The sequence below is a fragment of the Achroia grisella genome, unplaced genomic scaffold (genome assembly GCF_030625045.1).
Source record: "Achroia grisella isolate CSIRO2021 unplaced genomic scaffold, CSIRO_AGI_Agris_v1 utg900, whole genome shotgun sequence".
NCBI classification, from domain to species: Eukaryota; Metazoa; Arthropoda; class Insecta; order Lepidoptera; family Pyralidae; genus Achroia; species Achroia grisella.
Genome location: NW_026713059.1, coordinates 5814923 through 5837336, shown reverse-complemented (window position 1 = coordinate 5837336; position 22414 = coordinate 5814923). Strand labels below are relative to the sequence as shown.

Below are 22414 nucleotides of genomic sequence, written 5' to 3'. Positions count from 1 at the left end.
CTACAATACCAATGAATGGGTACGTGTGGCTATTGGTAATTAGTTCTTGTTAATCATATACCATACATACATGTAGGTAACCGCAAACTGTGTAGTGTGTATAGTATAAACAGCAGATATATATCTTATGTAATGTAGCAATTATAGCACCTTAATATGTTATTCCTTTTCCTACCTCTATTTGCTTTTAGTCAGTGTTAGGATTAGATTCTCTACTACTTTTACCAAAACAAGATTGTTGATAAGTAATCCATCTGTTGTTGGTTCACAATAGAAATAGGTAAGATGATAGTTTAACCCTTAAGTCTAACATTTAAGAAAACTGCACAAAACTCTAGAACATAGGGTATTCATTATATTATTGGAAGTTATTCATATTTTTAATCTGATAAACCGTCATTAATTTTCCTTTTATTTGTAACAAGTGAGATAATAATCTGATATTAACTAAAGTGGCAAGGTGTTGTATCAAAATGGCTTTAGTTTATATGTTAACTACAAAATTTAACAAAATTAATTAGATCAAATATGTAAATTTTTTATTTATTTCCTTGACAGTCATACTCCTTGATATATTAAAATCTAAATGACTCCTAAACTTTGAGACATTCTTATATTATTTGAGAAAAAGTATACCAATTGTTTCAAAATTAACAACACATGACAACAATACAGAAAGGCATTCTCTCTTCTAGAAGTCTAAATGCGGGGATATATAATAAAGAATATTTCTTTGACATAATAATACCCTTAGAACCTACTGTTTTTTTTTATTTTTAACCAAAAAAATAAGATTGATTGTACTTGGCATATTTATAATTTATATGTCAGCTTTGTAATGTTAAACATTTATAGAATTTAATCACTCTCCAGAATCATCCCACCCCAGACGTATGTTTTCTAAAAGTTGCCATCCCCTGGCTCGTTAGCGGGGTCTTCCTTATTATTTCCTCCACGACTGTAATCTGGCCTTTCAGCTACTTCAAACGACTTGTTCTTTTTCTTATGTGTAATTGAAATATATTGCCGTAATATCCGCCGGACTGGAGTTGTACCTCTCGAGCACATCAGCTTGAGTTTTCATTACTTGGGGAAGTGATTTTTTTCTTGAGACAGAATAATAATTCATTTTGGTACCCCTGGCTATGAGCACCTCTTGGAAACTTTGTGCGAGTGTAAAAGTTGGGGTGTATATCAATTATTGTAATTCAAAATAGATAGATTTAAATAAAAAATGAATAATTTGGATGTAGTTATTAAAACATAAATTAGAATTCCACGACTACCTTTATAGCTACTGTAAATAAAATATAACGATATATACTTTAGTCTACATATCCAAGCAGTATGGACAGTGGTCGTGGCGTATCGACCATGCCCACTTGCAAACCGCATCCTCGTCGCTGACTATTTTCCCACACTCCGGTCCTGATTTATTGCGGAAAGCGGTACCAGCAAACCAACGTTCAACGCTACTAGTCAAAATAGCGACTTCTTTACGAGCAGCCCTATATACTTTATTGCAAATCGATGTGTGTAGTTATCTCTACTACAGATTATATATTTATATTTTTATAGTGATAGAATATATTTTCATGTTGATTCAGTATGTTTTTCAGCTTTGCAAATTGATCTTTCCAGGTAACGTGGCAGTAATATGAATTGCAAAATCAGATTATATATGTATGTCGTGTGCTTCGTGAGTCAAACGTATAGCTGTAATTACAGTAAAAGGGGCTGTTTTAAATAAATGCGGTTGCAGTGGTTGATGCAAAGTCGGAGTAGAACTTAATGGCAGGGTAAAACACACTGTTATTGGCAGTTATCCATGGGTGAGCGCACGGAACATCACGTGACCGTGTCGCCCCCACGCCGCGCCGCGCCGCTACTGTATTGAGTTCCGCGTATTTGTATTTCGTACTTCAAAAGTTTCCCGGCTGCTGACCGAAGCTGAAAAACTAGTTGTGTGCTACAAAAAGCTGGCCTGTTTACGTTCTATTTAGCTAGCTTTCATGTATTAGGTACCCGTATTAACTATAGTTATGGTTTTATTTTAAAATAAGGTTTTTAGTAATATGAACATTTCTACACTACACTGGTACATAAGTTTTCCTATTAGTGCAGGCGAGTCTACATTCTAGATTGTACACATACAAATTATACTTTTTATCCCAACTTATCTATAGATTATATATTTTGTCACCGTTAAAATATTAAGTCGCAGCCTTCATACGATTATTATCTAGTATACTTATATCAAGGAAGATTTTTCTAATTTGGTTAAACAAATAGATAATTAGATAATGTTATCACGATCATATACTTAATACCGTTTATACGTACTGGTTGTACCTATATGTAATGAATATTGTATTAATTTTCTTTTTTTAATAGTCTGCATTTGAAAAGATTTCAATAAAAAACCTCGACATAATCATATCATAGGCAATCATTGCGTTATCAGCCCGATGGGAGCCCCAGTAGATGTTTTTATATGTAGCGGATCGGAAAGGGGTTGATGGATGAGGTTATCGGTGACAGTCCCAAACTCGGCGTGACACGCATCCTAATGCTGACGTAGACATATAGTTTATAGAACGACCATTGAAGGAAATCTCTCGAGAATCTACTACTCACAACAAGGAGTTTTATCACGGCGTAATTTTTATACAGAGATATATTTATAACTTTTACAGAACAGTATAGTGGGCTTTGTAAAAGTCGGTAGTGGTAATACATGAGTAGGTATCTCTGTCTAACCTGTTTCAGTTGAAATGTGATAGACGCGATGAAATTATTGGATAAGATATAATTAAAATAATACGCACAATATCATGTTTTCAAAATTAATCGGTATGCCTATTACTTATGTATACACAAGATTTATTTAGATACAAAATGTTTTCTATGCCTATGTAAAGTTAGGCATTTTGTACTTCTTTATTTGTTTAGGTAGTATGTAAGACAGTGTAAGCTACTTTGATTATATATATGTATATGATATAATATGCAGAAATATGTAATGAACGAATAATAGTTTTGATTTTATACCGACTGAAATTAAACAATCACTATATTTTAACTGAAAGTTAACACACTATATTAGTCAAAAAGCTAGTGCTAAGATTAATACGCACAAATGCAGATGAACGAATAAAAATCATCTAATAATCATTGTTACAAGGAAGAAGAAAAACAACAAATACCCTATTTATTGTTTTTTCCTTCCTCTTCTCATTTTAATTATACCTATGTATATCAGTCAACAGTAGGTATACATTTAATTAAAATAGATACTTGTTAACATATAATTATTATTTATATTAATTTCAAATAACACAACAACAGTCTGATATGCAATGTAAATCGTCATAAATTTGAAATTAAATAATAATAATAATAACTTAATTGTGCAAAAAAAAACAAATACAAAATGAACTTAACTAAGGTTACATATCTATATTAATTCTATATATATATACAATAGTTCTTAAAACTATCTATAACAACATTTAATTCCCAGTCATCTATTTACAAATAAAGAAAATTGATGTGTCTGTTCTAATTTCAAATTAACAGCTTTTAGAGATAGAGGTAGATTAACAGCATATGAAGCTATATCATAAAAATAATTTTAAATTTTTTCAGTCTGTTTGTTCTTGCTAATCTCTGAAACGGCTCGATCGATTTTAATGTGACTTTAATTCGCACATAAGTAATGTTATAAGCAGTAACTTACGCTAAGTAGTGTAAAATAAGCATTTTACTGCTTATATTTTATTTATATAATAAAAAAAAAAATCCACGCAACAAAGTCGTGTATAACTAAATAATATTCATTGTTGAATACTATTCTGTATTTTTTCAGTTTTCTCTTATTATAAATCAACTCTCGAATTCCTGTTTTGCTATATAAGTGCATTGCTATGAACAAACAATGTCACTTCAAATTAAATGTGTCCTAGGTGTTTTATATTGTAATACTATATTTTATAGACTTTGATATTAACTACATGTTAAAATATGCTTTTTCCCTTTCTCTTTAGGATTGATACTAAACACTACAGATTCTTACCTGGATACATAAATAGGTAAATCTACAATCTAAACAGTGATAAACTATTTAAGCACTACATTTTTGGCATTCTAAGTTTGGCCACAATTTCATGGTTTGCGTGCTAGTTTTAATTAAATTCATAAATCAAGGAAGCTCATAAAGCGTCGCTAGTTTGAATAATATCCAGGTATGACACATGGTTTCCACTGCTACCTATTCTATCATTAATTTCCTCTAGGTTTAATTTTCCTAATATATCCCAGTCATTGTTCTAGTTATCTATTATTAAAATACATCTCTGTTTGTCTAATATATTTTCATTACATAAAACAAAATAAAGCTACTCCAAAAAGCAAAGTCTTCGCCAACTTTTATTGTCTTCACAACTCGGAAAGTAAATTACCCGAACAAATTCGCTCAGCGCTAAATCTGGGGCTTATCAGAGGGCTTGGCCGAATCCTTAAATTGAGAAGGAGCTATCTCGATGAGGCCGAGTGGCCGCCAGGCGTCGACACCTTGCTCGACTCACAGATTAAAAAAGTTTAATTAGAACTTCATACATATCCGTAGAAATGAAAATGCCCACTGTGATACATTTTGGATAAAATTATCTAAGTAAATACATTAATACTGCCCGATTCCGTGTAACATATATATAAGAATACTTATTTTAATTTAAGTAATAGGAATAGTCACACAATACATTACAACATTAGGATATACAGCAGTACAGCCGTACACTTATTATGGGTGGATTTAATTGAATTACGAGATGTAGTAATCCTCTAAGATGATGTAGGTATTAATTTACATTTCATTATTGAAATTTACTCTATAATACCTTCATGTATCATGTCACATGCTTAAGCCGAAAGAAGGGCAGTAAATTAAGATTTAGTTTGTTACACACATTCATCTTCATATTATATAGACTAATAACTTGTTAACGCATATAAAAAAATGAATCGTAATAAGTATGTACTTTCACCTTTAACAGAATATTTAGATTCATTGATATTTAAATTAAATCATAAATAGAAATTTAGAAACAATCAACCTTGCATAGTAAAAAAGATAAAGGCAATGAATACCTTTTAAATTATAAATTGGGTGAAGAACTCTGTCTCGACATAAATTAGATACCTTTGATTAATAATTGAACATCCAATAAAAAATAATTAATATTAGGTATCTACAATCCTTATTCAATTAAATAAAGATTTCAGAACGATTTTCTCTCTCTCTCTGATCCTTGAATTTTTTAAGCAAGTGGGCTAATCTTTTTAAACAACAACTTTGAAAATAAGTAGTTTCATTTTCTATTTAAATTGAAATAAAATTGATAATCAGGTTAATTGTTAGCTAGTTGATGACAAATAACAGTAGTACTAATAACATTTAATATAAGCAATTATTGAATATTATCAGTTTTCATGTACTCTGTCTAGTATAATCAATATTGCCAAAGTCGATTGCGATATTGTTTATTTGTTGGTATGCGTGAAGGATGTAGTTCAGTCAAAAAGTTGATTTAGGAAAAATTGAATGAATACTGAAATTGTGGGACTTCACATGGATATCGATATATGTATTAAATTGTAATCTCATAAATTAAGTTTGGTGCTATGTATATTTAATGTTTTATTACATTCATGAAATTTAAGAATTTTTTTTTAAATAATAAGTATTGTAAATATAATATAATTATATACTTAAAATGGTAAATTTTTTGCATACCTATCTTGTATGCAAAAAAAATTACCATTTTAAGTAACATAAAGTTATATATGTGACACGAAAGTTGAGTTTTAGACCGTATTGTCTCGATTATTACTTCTAAATTTTACTATAAGACAAAAACGGATGATTATTAACATTATTATTTATACTATTCGAAATTATGAATATTACAGTTTTGGAATGATAGGACTTTTTTAAGTAATAAAAAATATAATCATGATATATTATAAAAAAAACATTTTAATAAATATTAAAATGTAATATAATGAACTAAATAAAAAGAGAAAATAATATCCCACATAAAGTGATGGTATGGCGCTTATCCGTCGGCATACCCACACATTACCCAGTTAGTCGCCCTCCGTATCTCCCCATGATTATTAACAGTTATTGAGCTTAGCAGTATAAGTCCGGATTAAATCTGTGCCAATTTGCATTTTATTATGATGACACAACCCTTGAGCTTTAACTAAATACAGGTTTCATAGGTTTATTCCAATCCGTGACAGAGATGTTGCAGTACAAAACGACTATGTAGCAGTGAAATAACTCGAAAGGAATCCTTGTAGTTTAACATTGTGCTACACCATAAATTAAGCTGCCAGTGTTAAACAAAAAGTAAAAATAAAAACAGTATTCAACGAGTCGCAGGAAAGCAGTAATTTATGCGGTTCTTTGGGCATCGGGCAAAATAAGACGCTGACGCGTTTACAAACGAATACACGAGTCGGTTCTACATACCTTTGAACATATTTTTTATAAATAAATCGTCAAACATATGCCTATCAATACTTTGTGAGCATTGATTAATTTAATTAGAATATAATCGTTTAAGAAAGTAATTGTTTTTGTTATATATTAAGCAGTAGATACCATTAGCTTTCTAATCTATGTTTCTGAGCAATCGGAATTCGTTCCCAGTTACATAAAAGTTATTTGTTTTGGCATTCTAATCTATGTCTCTTAGTAATCGGAGTTCGTTCTCAGTTACATAAAAGTTAAGTTCAACTTGTATATTCCTACTGGAAGCAAGTTGCAAATCACGAATAATAACGCTACTGACATCACAACAAATACATTGTAGAACCTGTGATACTCCTCATGCCTGCTATTCCAGAGGACTAACTGTACCTACCTAGTAATTACACTACCTTGTACCAAAAGTACAGATTTAAAACCAGATACTTCACAGAAAATAATATAAAACAGTTAAGACCTAAATGCTCTTCACATAAACGCATTGTTAACAGTTTTAAAACCAACAAACTTATTATATAAATGTCAATTTTATCAATTATCCGGTGTGTTTGGTCTTATCTTTGAAGATTATTGTATCAAAGGTAAGCAACATGTTCCTATAAAGCTGTGAGTCTGTGATCAATCATGCGCTTCATGTTTCGGCGACGTTTTAAACGTCCCACTCACCCTATGCTCAGCCGTCGAGCGTCGCTCAACTAGCGTATCTGTAGGGCCTTCCTTAATTCGATTACCCTCGTCGAATCGAAACCTCGCGGGCTCAGTGGAGCACTAGGAACGGAGCCGAGATGGAAGATCAAAGGATTATCGAATAGCGTCTCCAAGGTTGAGTTAAATGAAGTTATATCTTCCTACTATACGCTTCGCGATAACATATCTGATACTTGTTTTACCTGTTATAATATAAAATCTTTTTTATATTTACCTGAATATTTTTTCTAATTTTAAGTATGTTGCATTTTTAGGACACTCTCGGTGCCAAGTGAACTGTTTATTTTATATCTATAAAAATAAACGTATGTTGACTTATTTTTAGAGTCAATATATCATTTTTAAATGTTTAATTAAATTTAAATGAAAGTTTGCTAAGGTAGTTTATTAAATTCTTACGTAACAGAAAGACACAGAAACTCATACATACCCAAATTCAAAATTTCACAGTATGTAAAAGTTCACAGTAATGGGGTCTGGTGATCCCATTGCTAGCATGTAAGGTTGAATTTCTCGCGGTCTGCCCGTGAGAATATTTGTAATTAATTCCTGATGATTTTAATCGTGAGTGCCTAAAAAAGCTCAAGATACCAAACTCGATTAGAAGTAGAGGCAGAATACCCACCACTTGGTGGAACAATATTCAGAAGCAAACGCACCAGGACAATCTTACTACTCCGACAACCCAGAACAGAGTTCTCTGGCGCAGATGTACATAGACACCCGACCCCAGATAAACTGGAAACATGGGTTAGAAGAGAAAGAGATTTGTCGTGAGTGACAAACTGATCTGATCACGTCCTCATCTCATCTTATATCCACTAATATCCCACCATCGCAGAAGGAAGTACTATTACGTTATCACCCATACAAAAAATCTCTCAACACAGACAGATTTTGCCTAGTCATGATTTAACAATTTTACTATAGGTAAATATTATGATTGGATTGGTTACGTTACTCAATAATTCAAAGGAAATGGATATAATATTCAAATTGAATTATCGTATAGGTAAGGTAAATTCATGCCCATACTGGGTGATTACTCATCTGTCTACTTTAATAGAGCGAGGTCAATCCATCTTTTCTGTATGGTTTATCAGATTTATAGTTAGCTACTTTTCTTCTATCCCCCTTTAATCTTGTGATGCAAGACGGTCACGCTTCATTTTATGCTCCGTTCCATGCGTCATATTGTATTTTTATTCGCCTTATTGTAGCAAACAAACTGACGGCCCACCTGATAGACAGATGTAACTCTCGCCTATAGATATAAACCTAGTAGTTGCAGCTTTTCTTTTTTCTTTTTTTTTATTAAAAGGCATCTCTGTTCTCATAATACATTAGAAAGAAATATATGTAACCTAGTTTTTATTAACTTTTACATGTGCGGACGAGATCTGTAATACCTAAATACTAGTTGTTTCCAATTGGTTAAATACCGCATACTAACAGTCGGTTGCTAGGCCTACAATTAATATCAAAATGAGCCGAGGGAGATCCAGCGAGGCATACAGCGAGATCTATTAATTTGGCCATAAACTGTGGCCATTACAGGCGAGTCGCCAATTATTTCTCTCCCTCGGTAATTAAATTCTATTATATACGCCAATCTAAGACACCCGCTTAATGATACTCAAATGACAATTTCATTATCTAAGAAAGAGATTTATAATTTTTATATTTTATAAGGACGCTTCCCATCAGGTGGGCGACAGTCAGTTTGTTTTCCATTTCAATCACTTAAAAAGAGATTTATATAATATAAGCTTTAATTTAAAAAAGAATTGAGACAAAGGGACTATTTTCATTGTCAGAGTTGTGCTGCATTCGTATGTATTGTTTATGACCCTCAATTTTATTCACATTTCTAACGAGTCTTTTTCAAATAAATTGTAATATTATACAAATTTAGAATGATTGACGAAAGTAAAACGAAACTTTAGTTCTAAAATAATTTATTTTTTGTGTTCCTTTTATAAAACAATCGCTTATATCGTAACTTAATTAATACATTTTTACAATAAACATAATAATATATTATATGTAATAGCAATCTGTCTACCAAATTTTATAATTTATTTACAACATTTTTTACAATAATATTTTTAACTATAAATGCATTTTTTGCAACAGATTTACTTGTAGTAACTTCAAAAGTTGCTATTTAGTTTAAGACAAAGACGTAAATACCTAATAAAAACGAGTAGCTAGTGAGGTATTGTGGCGTAAATACTATACGAGTATAGGTACAACTACATTTTAATAAACGCCAACACCTCTATAAATTCTGAAATATATAATCAATAAATAGAAAATTGCCTATGTCCAGCAGTGGACGTCTTCCGGGCTGCGATGATGATGATGATGAAATAGAAAATTATCAGAATTTATTGCCCAAAAATATATACATATTTAGGGTAGATTCTTTTTTATTTCTGGAATTTATAGACTGTAGACAATGAAAATTAAGTATATATATCTATATAAAATATAAAAAAAAGATGTAGTCGTTAAATAATTACAATTTAATATCATCTAAATATTATTATACTCTAGCATACTTGCAAAAGTTAATACTGGCGCCTTAATTCCATGGAACATTATTGCTTTAATTACCAAATGCGTTGCTACTATAATTGTTAACTATAACTACTCCGTAACTTTACATGGTACACAAAAATATTTCTTATCTAATCATTTAATTTAATAAGTTCTACGAATCCGTAAGCATGCTTCACAAGGCACTATACTAGCGAGATTTTTGATAAAATTAATGGGAAGGACCTAAAACGTAACGTTTATTAATAAATTCGGTTTCAACATCCGAAGTAAGTAAGGCATAACATTACATTTTATGGCAACTAAATAATCGATAACATCAATTTTTGAAACTTAAAAAATAAGTACAGAAGTCAACTTGTACATATCTAAATGGAATAGAGGGAGCAACACGCGACGTGAGTAGTCGCCACATAAAAAAATTACTTACACTCTAGGAACATTATGCATCAACATTTTAATCGTATAACAGAAGCTAATATCATACAATTTAGATTTATGCTTAGTTCTAAATTGGCGTTAATATTGCTCATTTATTACCTAATATTTTCTTGTGGCATTGATTTTAATGTATACTCATTTAATATACAGAAAAATAAAAAATAATAATCACTTTATCTCAACTTCTATTACATTCTTATTAAAATGAATGCCCTATATTATTAGTGTTATTATTTTCATTGTTTTATATTGAAAACATATATTAAGCTTTTTATTTTTATCTCATCGACAGCACATTAGTACTCCAGCGAAAACTGATATCACAGCAATTTGTATAGGTGGATCCTTACCCTCATAAGTTTGACCCGATCCTTTCTATCATATATTTACAATAGAGATCCGACGCGAAGGCGATACATTTAATACCCATCTCATTTGTTAATGTTTCATTTTTTTCACAATGCTTATTTAATTATTATTCAGTCGCATTCATCAACAATAATTTATCAATTAATCTCAACGAATCATCCGTAACATAAACTACTCGATATTAGTTCGGTCGATTATCTTACCGCTCCCAAAGAAAAAGTTGCGACCAAAGTTGAGCAGAAGTCAGTCATCCATCACACGGCGCAGTCGGAGCAAGCAACAAATCTATTTTAACAGATCATCCCCTCACTCACTACATTATCCCCTTTATTTCATACTCAACCACATGTACTCGATTTAAATTAATTGAAACATTTGATATTTAATAACTCAAAACATCATTGGAGTAATATTACTATAACAGTGCTTAAAATATTTAATAAATGTCCGACAATAAAATGGAAATAAGAATATTATATTAAAACCAAACATTTAAAAACAAGACGTTGCGGGTAAAATGTAAAAAGTTTTTATTATCATTCGGCTGCCTGAAAAACTCGCAACATCCAGAACCAGAACAGAATAATGCAAGACGACAAAAAGTGGAACTACGTTTTGTTCAATGGTTGGGGGTGGGGCGTCGTCGGCGAAATATCGGATAGTTTATGTTAGCGGTGCTTGGTGTGCATAATCGTTCATTAATCACTACAGAGCTGTGCCCTATCACCGCAGCGACGCCACGATCTCGTTCGCCATACTGTTTTGCTGGCTTGATGCGTTAAGGTTTTTGGAGCACTGCTGAAATTTATAAAACATACTTTTTCAATCAGAAATTGATTTTTTTAACTTACCTCATTGCCCACCTCATTTAATGTTAAATATTCTAGCTATAAACATGAACAGCACAAAGTTATACTCATTTCAACTAGGTTATTATTCTGGCCGAGTAAGTCTTTGTATCTAGTAATTTTACTATTACATCCAAATCTTCAATCCGGAATATATCGTAACAGGAAAGCTCATTGGCAACAGAAATAGGAAATACATAAAAGAAAGGATTAATCTTCTTTCTATGAGAACAAATAACAGTCACACAAGTCAGAAATACAATATTTGCTATACATTTCCGTCGGCTTATGAATATTTTCGTACATATAGATAATAAAATTTTCTTTATGGATTTATATGACATTCAAAGTCAGGTACTAATCATAAATTCCTTTGAAACTGAAGCGTTTGAAAATTAGTAATTTACAAACTACGGGAAAAAATTATCTAATTAAAAATATTTTTATCGGTGGTCTATTAATTATATCTTTATATTCTTTAATTGTACAAAGTACAAAGTGGGTGTTCAACATAAATATAGTATATAATTTAGAAACGAAGAAGTATAAAAGTAAACTTTAATTATTCCAGTTTAAACATAGTTACAATATTTCATGAACCTTTACGATTTTGAATAATTACCTACGCACGGTTGCTAAGCTATTTAGTCTTCAATATTGTTAAGTTGAAAAGTAGTAAATTGGATGTATGTATGTATTAAGCTCTTGGAAATAAAACACATGTTATTTGATAATTCGATAATACCTGACAATATCGACGATTTTTTACTGGTTTATGATTTTAGGATAAATGGCCACGTATGGTAACAGAATCTGTAAATGACTTGAAGTAGTTTTCAATTTTGTTTGTAAACCATATGAAGGTTCCTTTTATAATTAGAATTAAAATTTGTTCCGTACTATGTATATGTCAATCGTGATTACGTCTCCTTGAAACATTCGATTCCTAGAGTTTAGTACAGACGCGTAGTATTCGTTGACATGAATAAAAAAAGTGTTAGAGATAAATATAAATTAACGCATTTTCTGTTTTGAAATAACTATACGAGATTGGTATTTATATTATAATAATATAGATTTTCACGATCTAAAAGTCAGTACCTATAATACACTATGAGTTATCTATTCTGTAAAGACATTAGACTTTACATTACTGAAGACAATGTATGGTTTATGAGAAAATAATATATAAGAAGAAGTAATATAAGAGAATTTAGTAGATGTAGGAAAATAGGAATAATAAAACCTCGCATAAAGTTTAGTAAATTACATTTACAGTAAGAAATGGGATAAAGCGTTAAGTTTGAGTATATAAATTTAAATAAAAAATATAGCCTATATGTTATTCTGTAAGCTCCACCTACAAGAGCACAGCTCTTAAATTATGAATGAAAAATGAATGAATGTTATTCTGATGAATAGGGTATATTACTGTAAAGTTTCATTAAAATCTGTTCAGTAGTTGCAGGAAAAAGTAACAAACATCCATACTCAGAAACTTTCGCGTTTATAATTTTATTAAGATATACAACTAAGTACACAGTAAAATATAAGGAATAATTATTTTGGCTTACCATTTGTCGTGTCTCCCATGCCTTCATTGCATTTTTATATTTTTCAAACTCATGACACCAGTCCGAGTAGACTTGTTTGTATTCCTGCGTTTTACTCGGCTGCGTACACCTGTTACAAATACATAAACATGTTTTATGGTGACGTCTAAATATACTTCTACCATTGTGTTTATTATAACTAACACTGTAGACTCACTCTACTGGATGTCAGTTTAACATTAACTATTCATGTGTCATTCTGACTGATTTCATATTAGTCTATTCATTAGTTACAACGAGCTTACAATATTATATTCTATGATTATTTTAATGTAATTGGAATGTCAAACAAGTTGATGGCTCACTTGATGGTAAGAGGCAACTGTCGCTTTTACACATAAACTTTAGACATCACGTTATCATGTAATACCCGTGATATGTTGACATTGCTATTGCATGCATTCCAAATACTAATATGTCAAACCTATAATTTCACTGCCCAATCTGACACTACAACCGAAACACATCTCTCAAAACAAGGTGCTTTGCAATGGCTGTTTTCTATAATATACCTACAGACTACTACAAAGTGTGGCATTTTATGTTCTTAGATTGAATCCATCATCATATTATTAAACTATGGTCTCATAACAGTAGGATTTGCTACGGTAACAACGCTGTAAAGGCATTCGGTTTGGAATACCAAGTAAAATTTCCATTATTTTCTTTACACGATTGTAATTTAACACCTCTGGCTAGGCTATTAATAATTTTTGAACCAACATCAAAATAGGAGAAGGTTTGGTTCTTATATATTTTTATTTGTAAATTCAATATTATATATGTATAAGCGTATATAAAAATCACCTTGATAAAGTAAAGGACATGAAAATATTATCTCCTAACTCAACTGAAGTGATCCGAAATATTTAATATAAGATTAAAATACAGCAGAAGGTGTATAATAATGCTTTCTTAATAACAAACGAATCTTATAATATGTACAGTACTCATTACTATAAAAACATAATAGAATATTTTATTAAATCAAGTGTTTAACAGAATTTTGGAAATTTCTACATTATATATGAAAGGATCTTAAAGTATTAATGTCACGGAGTAACAATTAAATATTCAGAATATCGCGGCCTTGATTGCTTACTCACTGAGATTTAACTTTAACAAAGTTTTAATATTGATTTCAACCGACATGAAAACTATCTAATTTGAGGTTTTCCTATATTTAATGATGATTGAATGCACAGTTAATAATAATCAATGTTAAGAGCTTAATTAACGTTATTTTAAATATTTATAATAAAAGCTTCTAATTTTATCCATTTTTATTCATATAAAGAGATCATGTCAATTTCTATTTGTACAAAGAAATTGCTGTTAATGTTACGGTTAAAAATAGTACGCAATATTACACATTACGCAAACATAAATTCTACTTAAGACCCTGTCACTGAAAATTATATGTAGACCTATTTAAAGAATTTCATATGCTTTTATATAAATGTTACTAACCGAGACATAAACTTAATATACATGAGCGATAAGGGTGAATCTAATGTCGTGTCGTGTCAAACATAGAATTATGAAACATTTCAAAACTCCAGTATGTAGACAGTTTTATGGTCGTACTGCTGGCATTGAGGTTTAATTACTAAACTGGAGACAGGCGAAGTTATGAGAAATATTAATTTTACTTTGGAATACACTTAATATTGCACATAACGTGACGTCTGTCACGATGCGGTCGCAGGCAAACTTTCGTGGAATATGAAATGAGAATAGTCCAGATTCGTACCAAGCCAGATATACTCAATGCCGAATGTAAACAGAAGTCTCTGAAATTTTAACTACCGTTGAATACAAAAGACCACCAGGTATAATTTATATGGGTATTTTTCTAAATATTATTGTGTTTCAATACGTTTATAATATATCGAAATATAATAATCTTTGCAAAATAGAGAGATAGTATTTAAAAACATGAAGTTTACCACAACTACGAGTATTTTATGTATCGAGAGTTGAAATCGAACCTAATCACAGTTAATTTAAAATAAATATTTATCTTGGTTGAAACCGTTTTTAGGTAATCGTGTAAGTAATGTCATAATTTATCGATACTAAATAATAGGAAAAATTATCTGTCTGTCTGTCTGTTTGTTACCTTTTCACAACAAAACTGATAAATTGATATTGATATAAAGTGTGTATAAAAAAGCATACAAAGTCGCAGGCAACATCCAATAAATCATATAATTAAATTAATAATAGATTTCGATTTCAATGGTGAGTATGTTCTAATATCATAGTATCTATTCTAGTAGTTTGCTAATAAGGTAAATTCTATTATAGTAAACAAGTCTGACGTGTTATTAATGCATCGATATCATTTGATTGCCGTCGTCGTCCGTCCGTTAATTCTCACCTGTGTACATCTATGTCCAAATTGTAGGATGCTATAAGTGTGGGGCCGTAGTAGCACTCATAACGTCCACGGTCCGAATCTGACACAGTCAGCAGAACGAGACCACGCTCCGAAGTCTGCAACACTCTCTCCCAACTATATAAAAATTAATATTGTGCCTTTTATTTATTTTGTGAGGCAAAGTATATAATTTTTTTTTAGTCTGGCCAAGAACTCAGTTATTTAATAAATCAATGATATCTAATATTTAGTAATTTTAAAAGTGGTCGCTGACGATCACAAGAATAATTCTTTATTGCGCACAAAATACAGATACAAAAAGGAAAAAAAACAGTATGTTGGTAAATATATAAACCAAAACGCTCGTCTTATCGCTAAAACATACATAACAGACAACCTGTAAAAAAACCCCCAATCCCTTTTGATCCAAATTTATTAAAATATATTTATATGTACTCACTTGAAATTTATTTTATATCGGCCTTTCTCTCTAGAATGGTGGTACCATATAACGTGCTGGTCCTTAAAAGCCTCAGGGGTTTTCCCGAAGGCCGCTAAATGCACGCTCTGGCCATAACCAGCTCGCACTGTTCTGAGAGGGGCACTGGCTTCGCATATGGATGGCGTGGAGTTAGTAGCATCGTGCAGAAGACCAGGGGCGTAAGATCTACACGCCCCCACTTCTTTATCCCACCCGCAATATGGGTCCAGAACGCAGCGCATGCAGCTATCATAGCTGTATGGATATTTTAATCGATTTAATAAACTATAATGGTGACAAAATCTTTAACATTCCCTAAAACATATACCTATGCCTTTTTTACTTGACAATGTCATATGAATATTAAATACTAGTTCTACACACGTTTCATACTCCGTGGATACTCGTAGATTATGTTACTAAATATTCAGAACTAGTGTTAGTAATATTAATGCTTTGTATTTTTTTCCTTTCGATATATTAGTGTGAAAGATGTTATACCTTCCTACTAAATCATTTGACTGTCATACATACACTAATACATGTTATATAATTAGCGTGAGAAATAGATTAGAAAGACATATACAGACGATCAATCAACTTTTTTTTTAAATACTAAAGTAAGTAAATTACTTACCGATGTGCACAAGCATGTAACGGTAGTTGCCTCAAACGGTTGTCAGTGGCAAGATAAAGGGCATGTATCCTTCGAGAGAGAGCGAGTGCACGCACCGGTTCGGTACCAGCCGCCCTCCATACATCCGCTACACGAGAACCGCCACCCGCCCACTGAACTATTTTGTATACCTCGCCAGCATCTGATGAAATAATACCATTATTGATGTAATATCAACGAACCTACAACCAAGCCTGCGTATCTTAAATATTTTTTTTATACTACTATGGTGGCAATCAAGCATCTTAAATCTACTGGCTAATACGTATTTACAATGTAAAAAGCAGCAATAGTTAATATCTGTCGTATCTTGCGATGTTTTTGCAGGAAGATACAAGAAACACTTAAATAAAGTTATTTAGAATTACGCGTTACGCGTTACGCGTCAAACTGACCAAGTACAGTTTGACGCGTAACTCTAACTTATAATACCGATAATTTGGAGAATATAAAATAAATAATAATAATAATACTTTATTTGCCAATGTAAAAATGGGTAAATTTAACAATATATCGTCGAGATCTGTACATCGACCTCATGAGAGGTGTGGAAAAAATCTATTTGTATAATATGAACATATAGTAATATTCGACGCAGTTAGCATGGTGTGGCTGACAGTCATACAAGTCACATATGTAATTTACAAAGGTTCACAGTATTCGAGAAATTAATTATATATCAGTCATAATGACTGACATATAATTAATTATATAATAAACATTAGATTGATTTTGATCTCAAACATTACTTAATACAACCCTTGTAAATGCTATAAATTTAAGCAACACTTCACAGAAACTATTCGAAATATGCGTAGGCAAATAAATTTATTTGATTTTTTAGTCGTGTTGTATCAAAATTTAAAGACGATGATGAAAATCGTAGAAAGTGGCAAGAGCTCCATCGACAAGAGCGTGTCTCTTTAATTATGAATAAATGACTTTTACAGAGTATAAAATCATAAGATTTATATCCATTAGAGTAGTCTGACAATAAATTACAATCTTTATCAATTAATGATCTAATGATCATAACAATTCTTCAGAAATATTAAAAAGCTCATTGTGTGCGATAAGGAAAACTAGTATATTGTGGTAAGAATAATCTAAACCGTGTAGATTGAGTATAATTACAGCCAGGGAGAGCAATTGAATGGAGGAATAGAGCAATTGTTAATTTAGAATTTAGTGTTCGAATCCAAACTTCATAAAGACTAAAATTGTTTTAAATTTATTTATTTATTGTCTAGTATTAGTTATAGTATTGTACAGACTTACTAGTGCCAGCATAGAATATAGTGTACGTGATATCATCCCTCAGCATGTCGACGAATTGTTGATCAACGACCAGCGTCGTAAGTACCAAGTCCCTCTTATAAAACGCAGGCGCATCTCCTTCCTGCCGTACTGCCGAGTCCATGAGTGGATGTGACCTGATAATAAATAGATATTTACAACCTTTCCTATTCAAAATGAGGATAGATAGGTGTGCTTATGTATTAGTTATTATACTTCCGTGCAAAAATAACCAAATTGGATTGGAGTGAAATTTGAGGTAGACAAATATTATTGCTTAGACTAACACATATTTATACTTTTTATTCCAATAGCACACAAGAGGTGTCCGAATTCATTAGGATATGACCTTGAAGGTATTAATTAGTTACGTATTGTATCATAAACTAATAAGAGCGGTACTCTCAAATCTAGTTCAGCATTAAACATGAGATATAAGCATTACCTAAGTGGATAGCACTTCATATCCAGCGTAACAATGGGACCGTCCGCGCATCATTGGATTTGAAGCACTGACATAATACGTCCAACTTCAACCTCGCACTTAATGTCCCGTGGAACTTAACCGGGGTTAATAGCGTCAAATGCAAACAAAAAAGCTTTATGTCCATTTGAACGTGAATGGCGTACAAAAATACGGAAAACAATTTAGATTTAACTTCCCTTTTAATCCGTACCTCGATTTCTATAGGTACATCAATGTCGTGTTTCGAAATATTTTTTAAACAAATAATAACGTTTACTTATCTAATACTCAAATCGGGTAGGTAATGTTTGTCTTACGTATCCGTTGAACTCTGATGTTGTGTGAATGATGTTTGTATGTCTGTCACGGGCCTCTAGCTTCTTAACGGATGATTACTTCATACCGATTAGTATACGATATGAAATTATATGTACATATTACGGAATAATACCGGTATAAGTATCAAATTGTTAATAAAATAAAAACAGTAACTCATTTGAATAGTTTCCTCCAACTTTTGTATATTTCTTCAGCTTCAACTATAAACAATTTTTAACTTTACATCATCTTTCTTATTCATATATTAAAGTGTACCTACCTAGTGACCCAAATATGAAAATATAGAACTCGTAATATGAGTTATCTCGGTAAGTTCGTGGAAAATGAACGTTGGGTAAATGTAATATGTTAATGAAGTTTAAACTATTTACCCTATTTGTCTAAATAAATACTCGTATATGTTTCATATAATTATGTAGAAATTTGATGCGAATGTTGACCTTTATATGTGGGTACAGTAAATACAAGTATACAAAATATTATCTCTATCATTAAAGACCATTCCTAACAACCAGATTTATTGAATACTAGGCACTCGGAAAACATTTTTAAAATTCCCATAGAAACTAGAGATAGGACTGACCCGTGGAGTCACAGTTACCTGATAAAATTGAGTACGTTGTCGGGCAGTGCTTCTGTGTTATTGACACAAGTACCAGGACGTGGTTCGGGAACGCGGGCCCGCAGCACCGGAAGCCACGCTGAATTAGAGGTCGCCTGCGCAAATTACATATGTACAATACACAAATATATCTAAACTAATGGAAAACGTATTTCAAAAATGGATTAAACTCTGTAAAATAGTATATGTAGCTAATATAAAATAAAATATTTTTTTTTTATTAATTGCCATATAAGTTGATGATTAATAAGTATAAACAAGTTAATAACAAGCGCGTGGCTAAAAAATGACAAAAACATGTAATGGATAACAAACCAATAAATATGATAATTCTATATAAAATAGATGGATAGAATGCCAATAATTCTAACCTGTTCCTTGAATCTGCCACTAAAAGTTTCCTGTATGTCATCCATTGTGTAGGTACATATTGCTGAACCAACAAGACCGTCGCTGGCGCCCGTCGTGAATGCCGCATAAAACCGACTCGGATCTCCCGGCATTTGATACACACTCTCTAGTAGGTACCAAACAATTTACATCATTCAATTAAAAAAATATATATATTTTTGTAAATTATACAATCTACTATAATTGTCAGGCAATAAATTTCAGGACACAAAACTCAATATGTAATTACAACAAAAAATTACTTCTATACTGCTTTCTATTTACTCTATAAAAATCATAACGTGAAGTCATAGCTATAGATTACTCACTATAAGTACTTTAAACAAGATTATAAGAAACTTCAGAGATTAACGACGTCTTAACGGAAAATCGAGTAAAAGAAAAATTGTTCTATGAAAATTATTCTTGGAAAAATTTATACAGTAATCCTGTAACAATTTTGTGTTTCATTTCATCTTAAATGGATGTCTTATTTAATAGTAATAATATTTTATAAATGAGAATTTTTGCAGGGATAATAGATTAAGAAAAAAATATTGACAAAGTACTCACGGATTTCGTCAAAATAAAAAGGAAACTCGCCAGGTATACTACAGTTTAGTCTAGCTTTCAAATAAGTAGCCCAGTTCTGGCTCAGTATATGCTTCCCTCCTGTATCGTGCTTGCATACTCTCGCGACTCGGGAATAAACCGCCTTGCCGCAATTCATAAACTCCACTGCCGTTTCACGGAAGAAAAATAAAACGTACTCTCCAACGTCAAACGCTCCGACAAAGTTGGTTTCTGTAAAGATTAAGTGAAATCAATTCTGTTTGTACTATGAAAATACGATTTATATTCTCAATCTACCGACTAGTAAATGGAATATTTTTATATAATGTGTTACAAGATGTCTTCGTTAAAACTACTATCTATTATTTATTCTATCGTTTCTAGCGATATTAAACTTTTAAAGTAATTATGAAAATGAAACTTTTACTAATTATTTATTAAAAACATTTGAAATACTCACTGTCTAACCATTTGGAATCATATTTTAGAGTCCTTTTAAAGTTAAATTTCTTCTGGCCCGTTCGAAAATCGAAAAGGTCGTTTCTAAATATTACTGGATCCGCTTTAGTGAACTCAGCATTGGTTCCGGCATATAGAGCGGGGAGCCCACCAGGGTTGCCCCGCGTGACCCACACAGCTGTACTGTTGTCCGCCGGGTCGTAGGGGCATTTTGCAACACCGTGACCTACGCCCGGCACGTACTCATGTCGGGGTAAATGTGTCAAATTCAACTGTTGAAGTAAAGGATATTTACAAACACGATGTTTATCATCATATATATAATAAAAAGAATATTGAATTTACAAATGTCATTTCGAAATTTGAAAATTTAAGTATATATTATGATCAAAATGCATACAATCAATACAATTACGAGTTTCAAATTTCGAACATAGTTTACACAATGTTTCGAGGTGAAGGCCATATAAGAAAAGAAGTTCTAATGCGATTCTAAATTCAAAATACAAACAGCGCACTGAACAGTACTGTTGTGGCTTTGAAAGAACGTTTAAGAGATGCGTAATAGTCAGTAAATAATTCTAATACGAGTATATTATTGATATTAAAATAGTGTTTTGGTAAACAATGTTTATAGATAACTGTTTTTATAAGACAAAATTAATAGGGATTATGGGTCCTAAAAATATAGGATCTTAACCTTCGTAAAAATATAGTTAGGAATGTACAATAGGCTTCAACTAATTAAATAGCATATTTACTCTAAACGATACTCACATAAACTACCCAGTCTTTTGGATTGTGGGCATTAGTGCCACATACATAGAGCCTCTCGCCGTCACCTAGCGGCTGCAACACTCTGATGTGATTCCGACATTCAAATGGCTCCGACTTGCCCTTGCTTACACACTGTGCGACATTACTAGCTTCTAGTAATAGAGCGTCTCTCTGTAAGTGAAAAGAACATTTAGTATCCCTTGTACTACCTATAAGACTATTTTAGGTAAGCAACTACTCCTGACCACTTCACACCATAGATATGCGTACGTAATTAGATATAATCTATTGTCTTTTGTCTTAATTAGCTGAATAATAATAATTGCAGATAACAAATAGAAAAACAGTATGATAAAAAAGTCCATCACAAATGGCGGTCTTGTAGCCAAAAACATACCTTATCCATACCTATAGACGACCTGACCCAAAATATTAGTCCCGATATGTTAGCCTTAGCTAAATAATTGAAGGAGGTATAGATATTAGAAATATAGTATGAAATCGTGTTATGTACAGAAAACACAGGTAGGTACTAGAATATGTAAAATAAAATTACTGAAACAACAGTGAAATTTGCGAGTATAAAATGCAACGCTTACATAGTTTTGCCTTTCAAAAAGCTCATGACACTTGGCGTAGGAAACTACGAAACCTTATGTGAAGGAAAGATGCATTAAACATCCAGTGTAGTAAGAATAAATGGCTTTGTAAAACCTTCCTTTCTAAAGAACATTAGCAGAATGTTTTCTTTGCTTCAAAATTTTACTTTCTTTGTAAAAAGTTAGTGGACACTTTTATATTCTATACTGGATAGATTAATAATTTCTTTTCTTTTAATAAAAAGTATATAGTAGC

The 22414-nt window shown here is 31.6% G+C and overlaps 1 protein-coding gene across 1 annotated transcript in view; it reads right to left on the bottom strand.

The window, feature by feature from the left end:
- Positions 1 to 9631: 9631 nt before the first annotated feature.
- LOC131853184 (semaphorin-2A-like) overlaps positions 9632 to 22414 on the bottom strand; it is a 63846-nt gene continuing 51063 nt past the window's right edge. Inside the window, exons 4-14 of the mRNA XM_059204013.1 lie at positions 21560 to 21730; positions 20784 to 21054; positions 20324 to 20554; positions 19732 to 19877; positions 19340 to 19455; positions 17916 to 18070; positions 16599 to 16779; positions 15941 to 16216; positions 15481 to 15615; positions 13059 to 13167; positions 9632 to 11434 (exon numbers count right to left, since the gene is read on the bottom strand). Coding sequence (XP_059059996.1) covers positions 11360 to 11434; positions 13059 to 13167; positions 15481 to 15615; positions 15941 to 16216; positions 16599 to 16779; positions 17916 to 18070; positions 19340 to 19455; positions 19732 to 19877; positions 20324 to 20554; positions 20784 to 21054; positions 21560 to 21730 — 1866 coding nt within the window. The 3' untranslated portion in view covers positions 9632 to 11359. The remainder of the gene's footprint in view (positions 11435 to 13058; positions 13168 to 15480; positions 15616 to 15940; positions 16217 to 16598; positions 16780 to 17915; positions 18071 to 19339; positions 19456 to 19731; positions 19878 to 20323; positions 20555 to 20783; positions 21055 to 21559; positions 21731 to 22414) is intronic.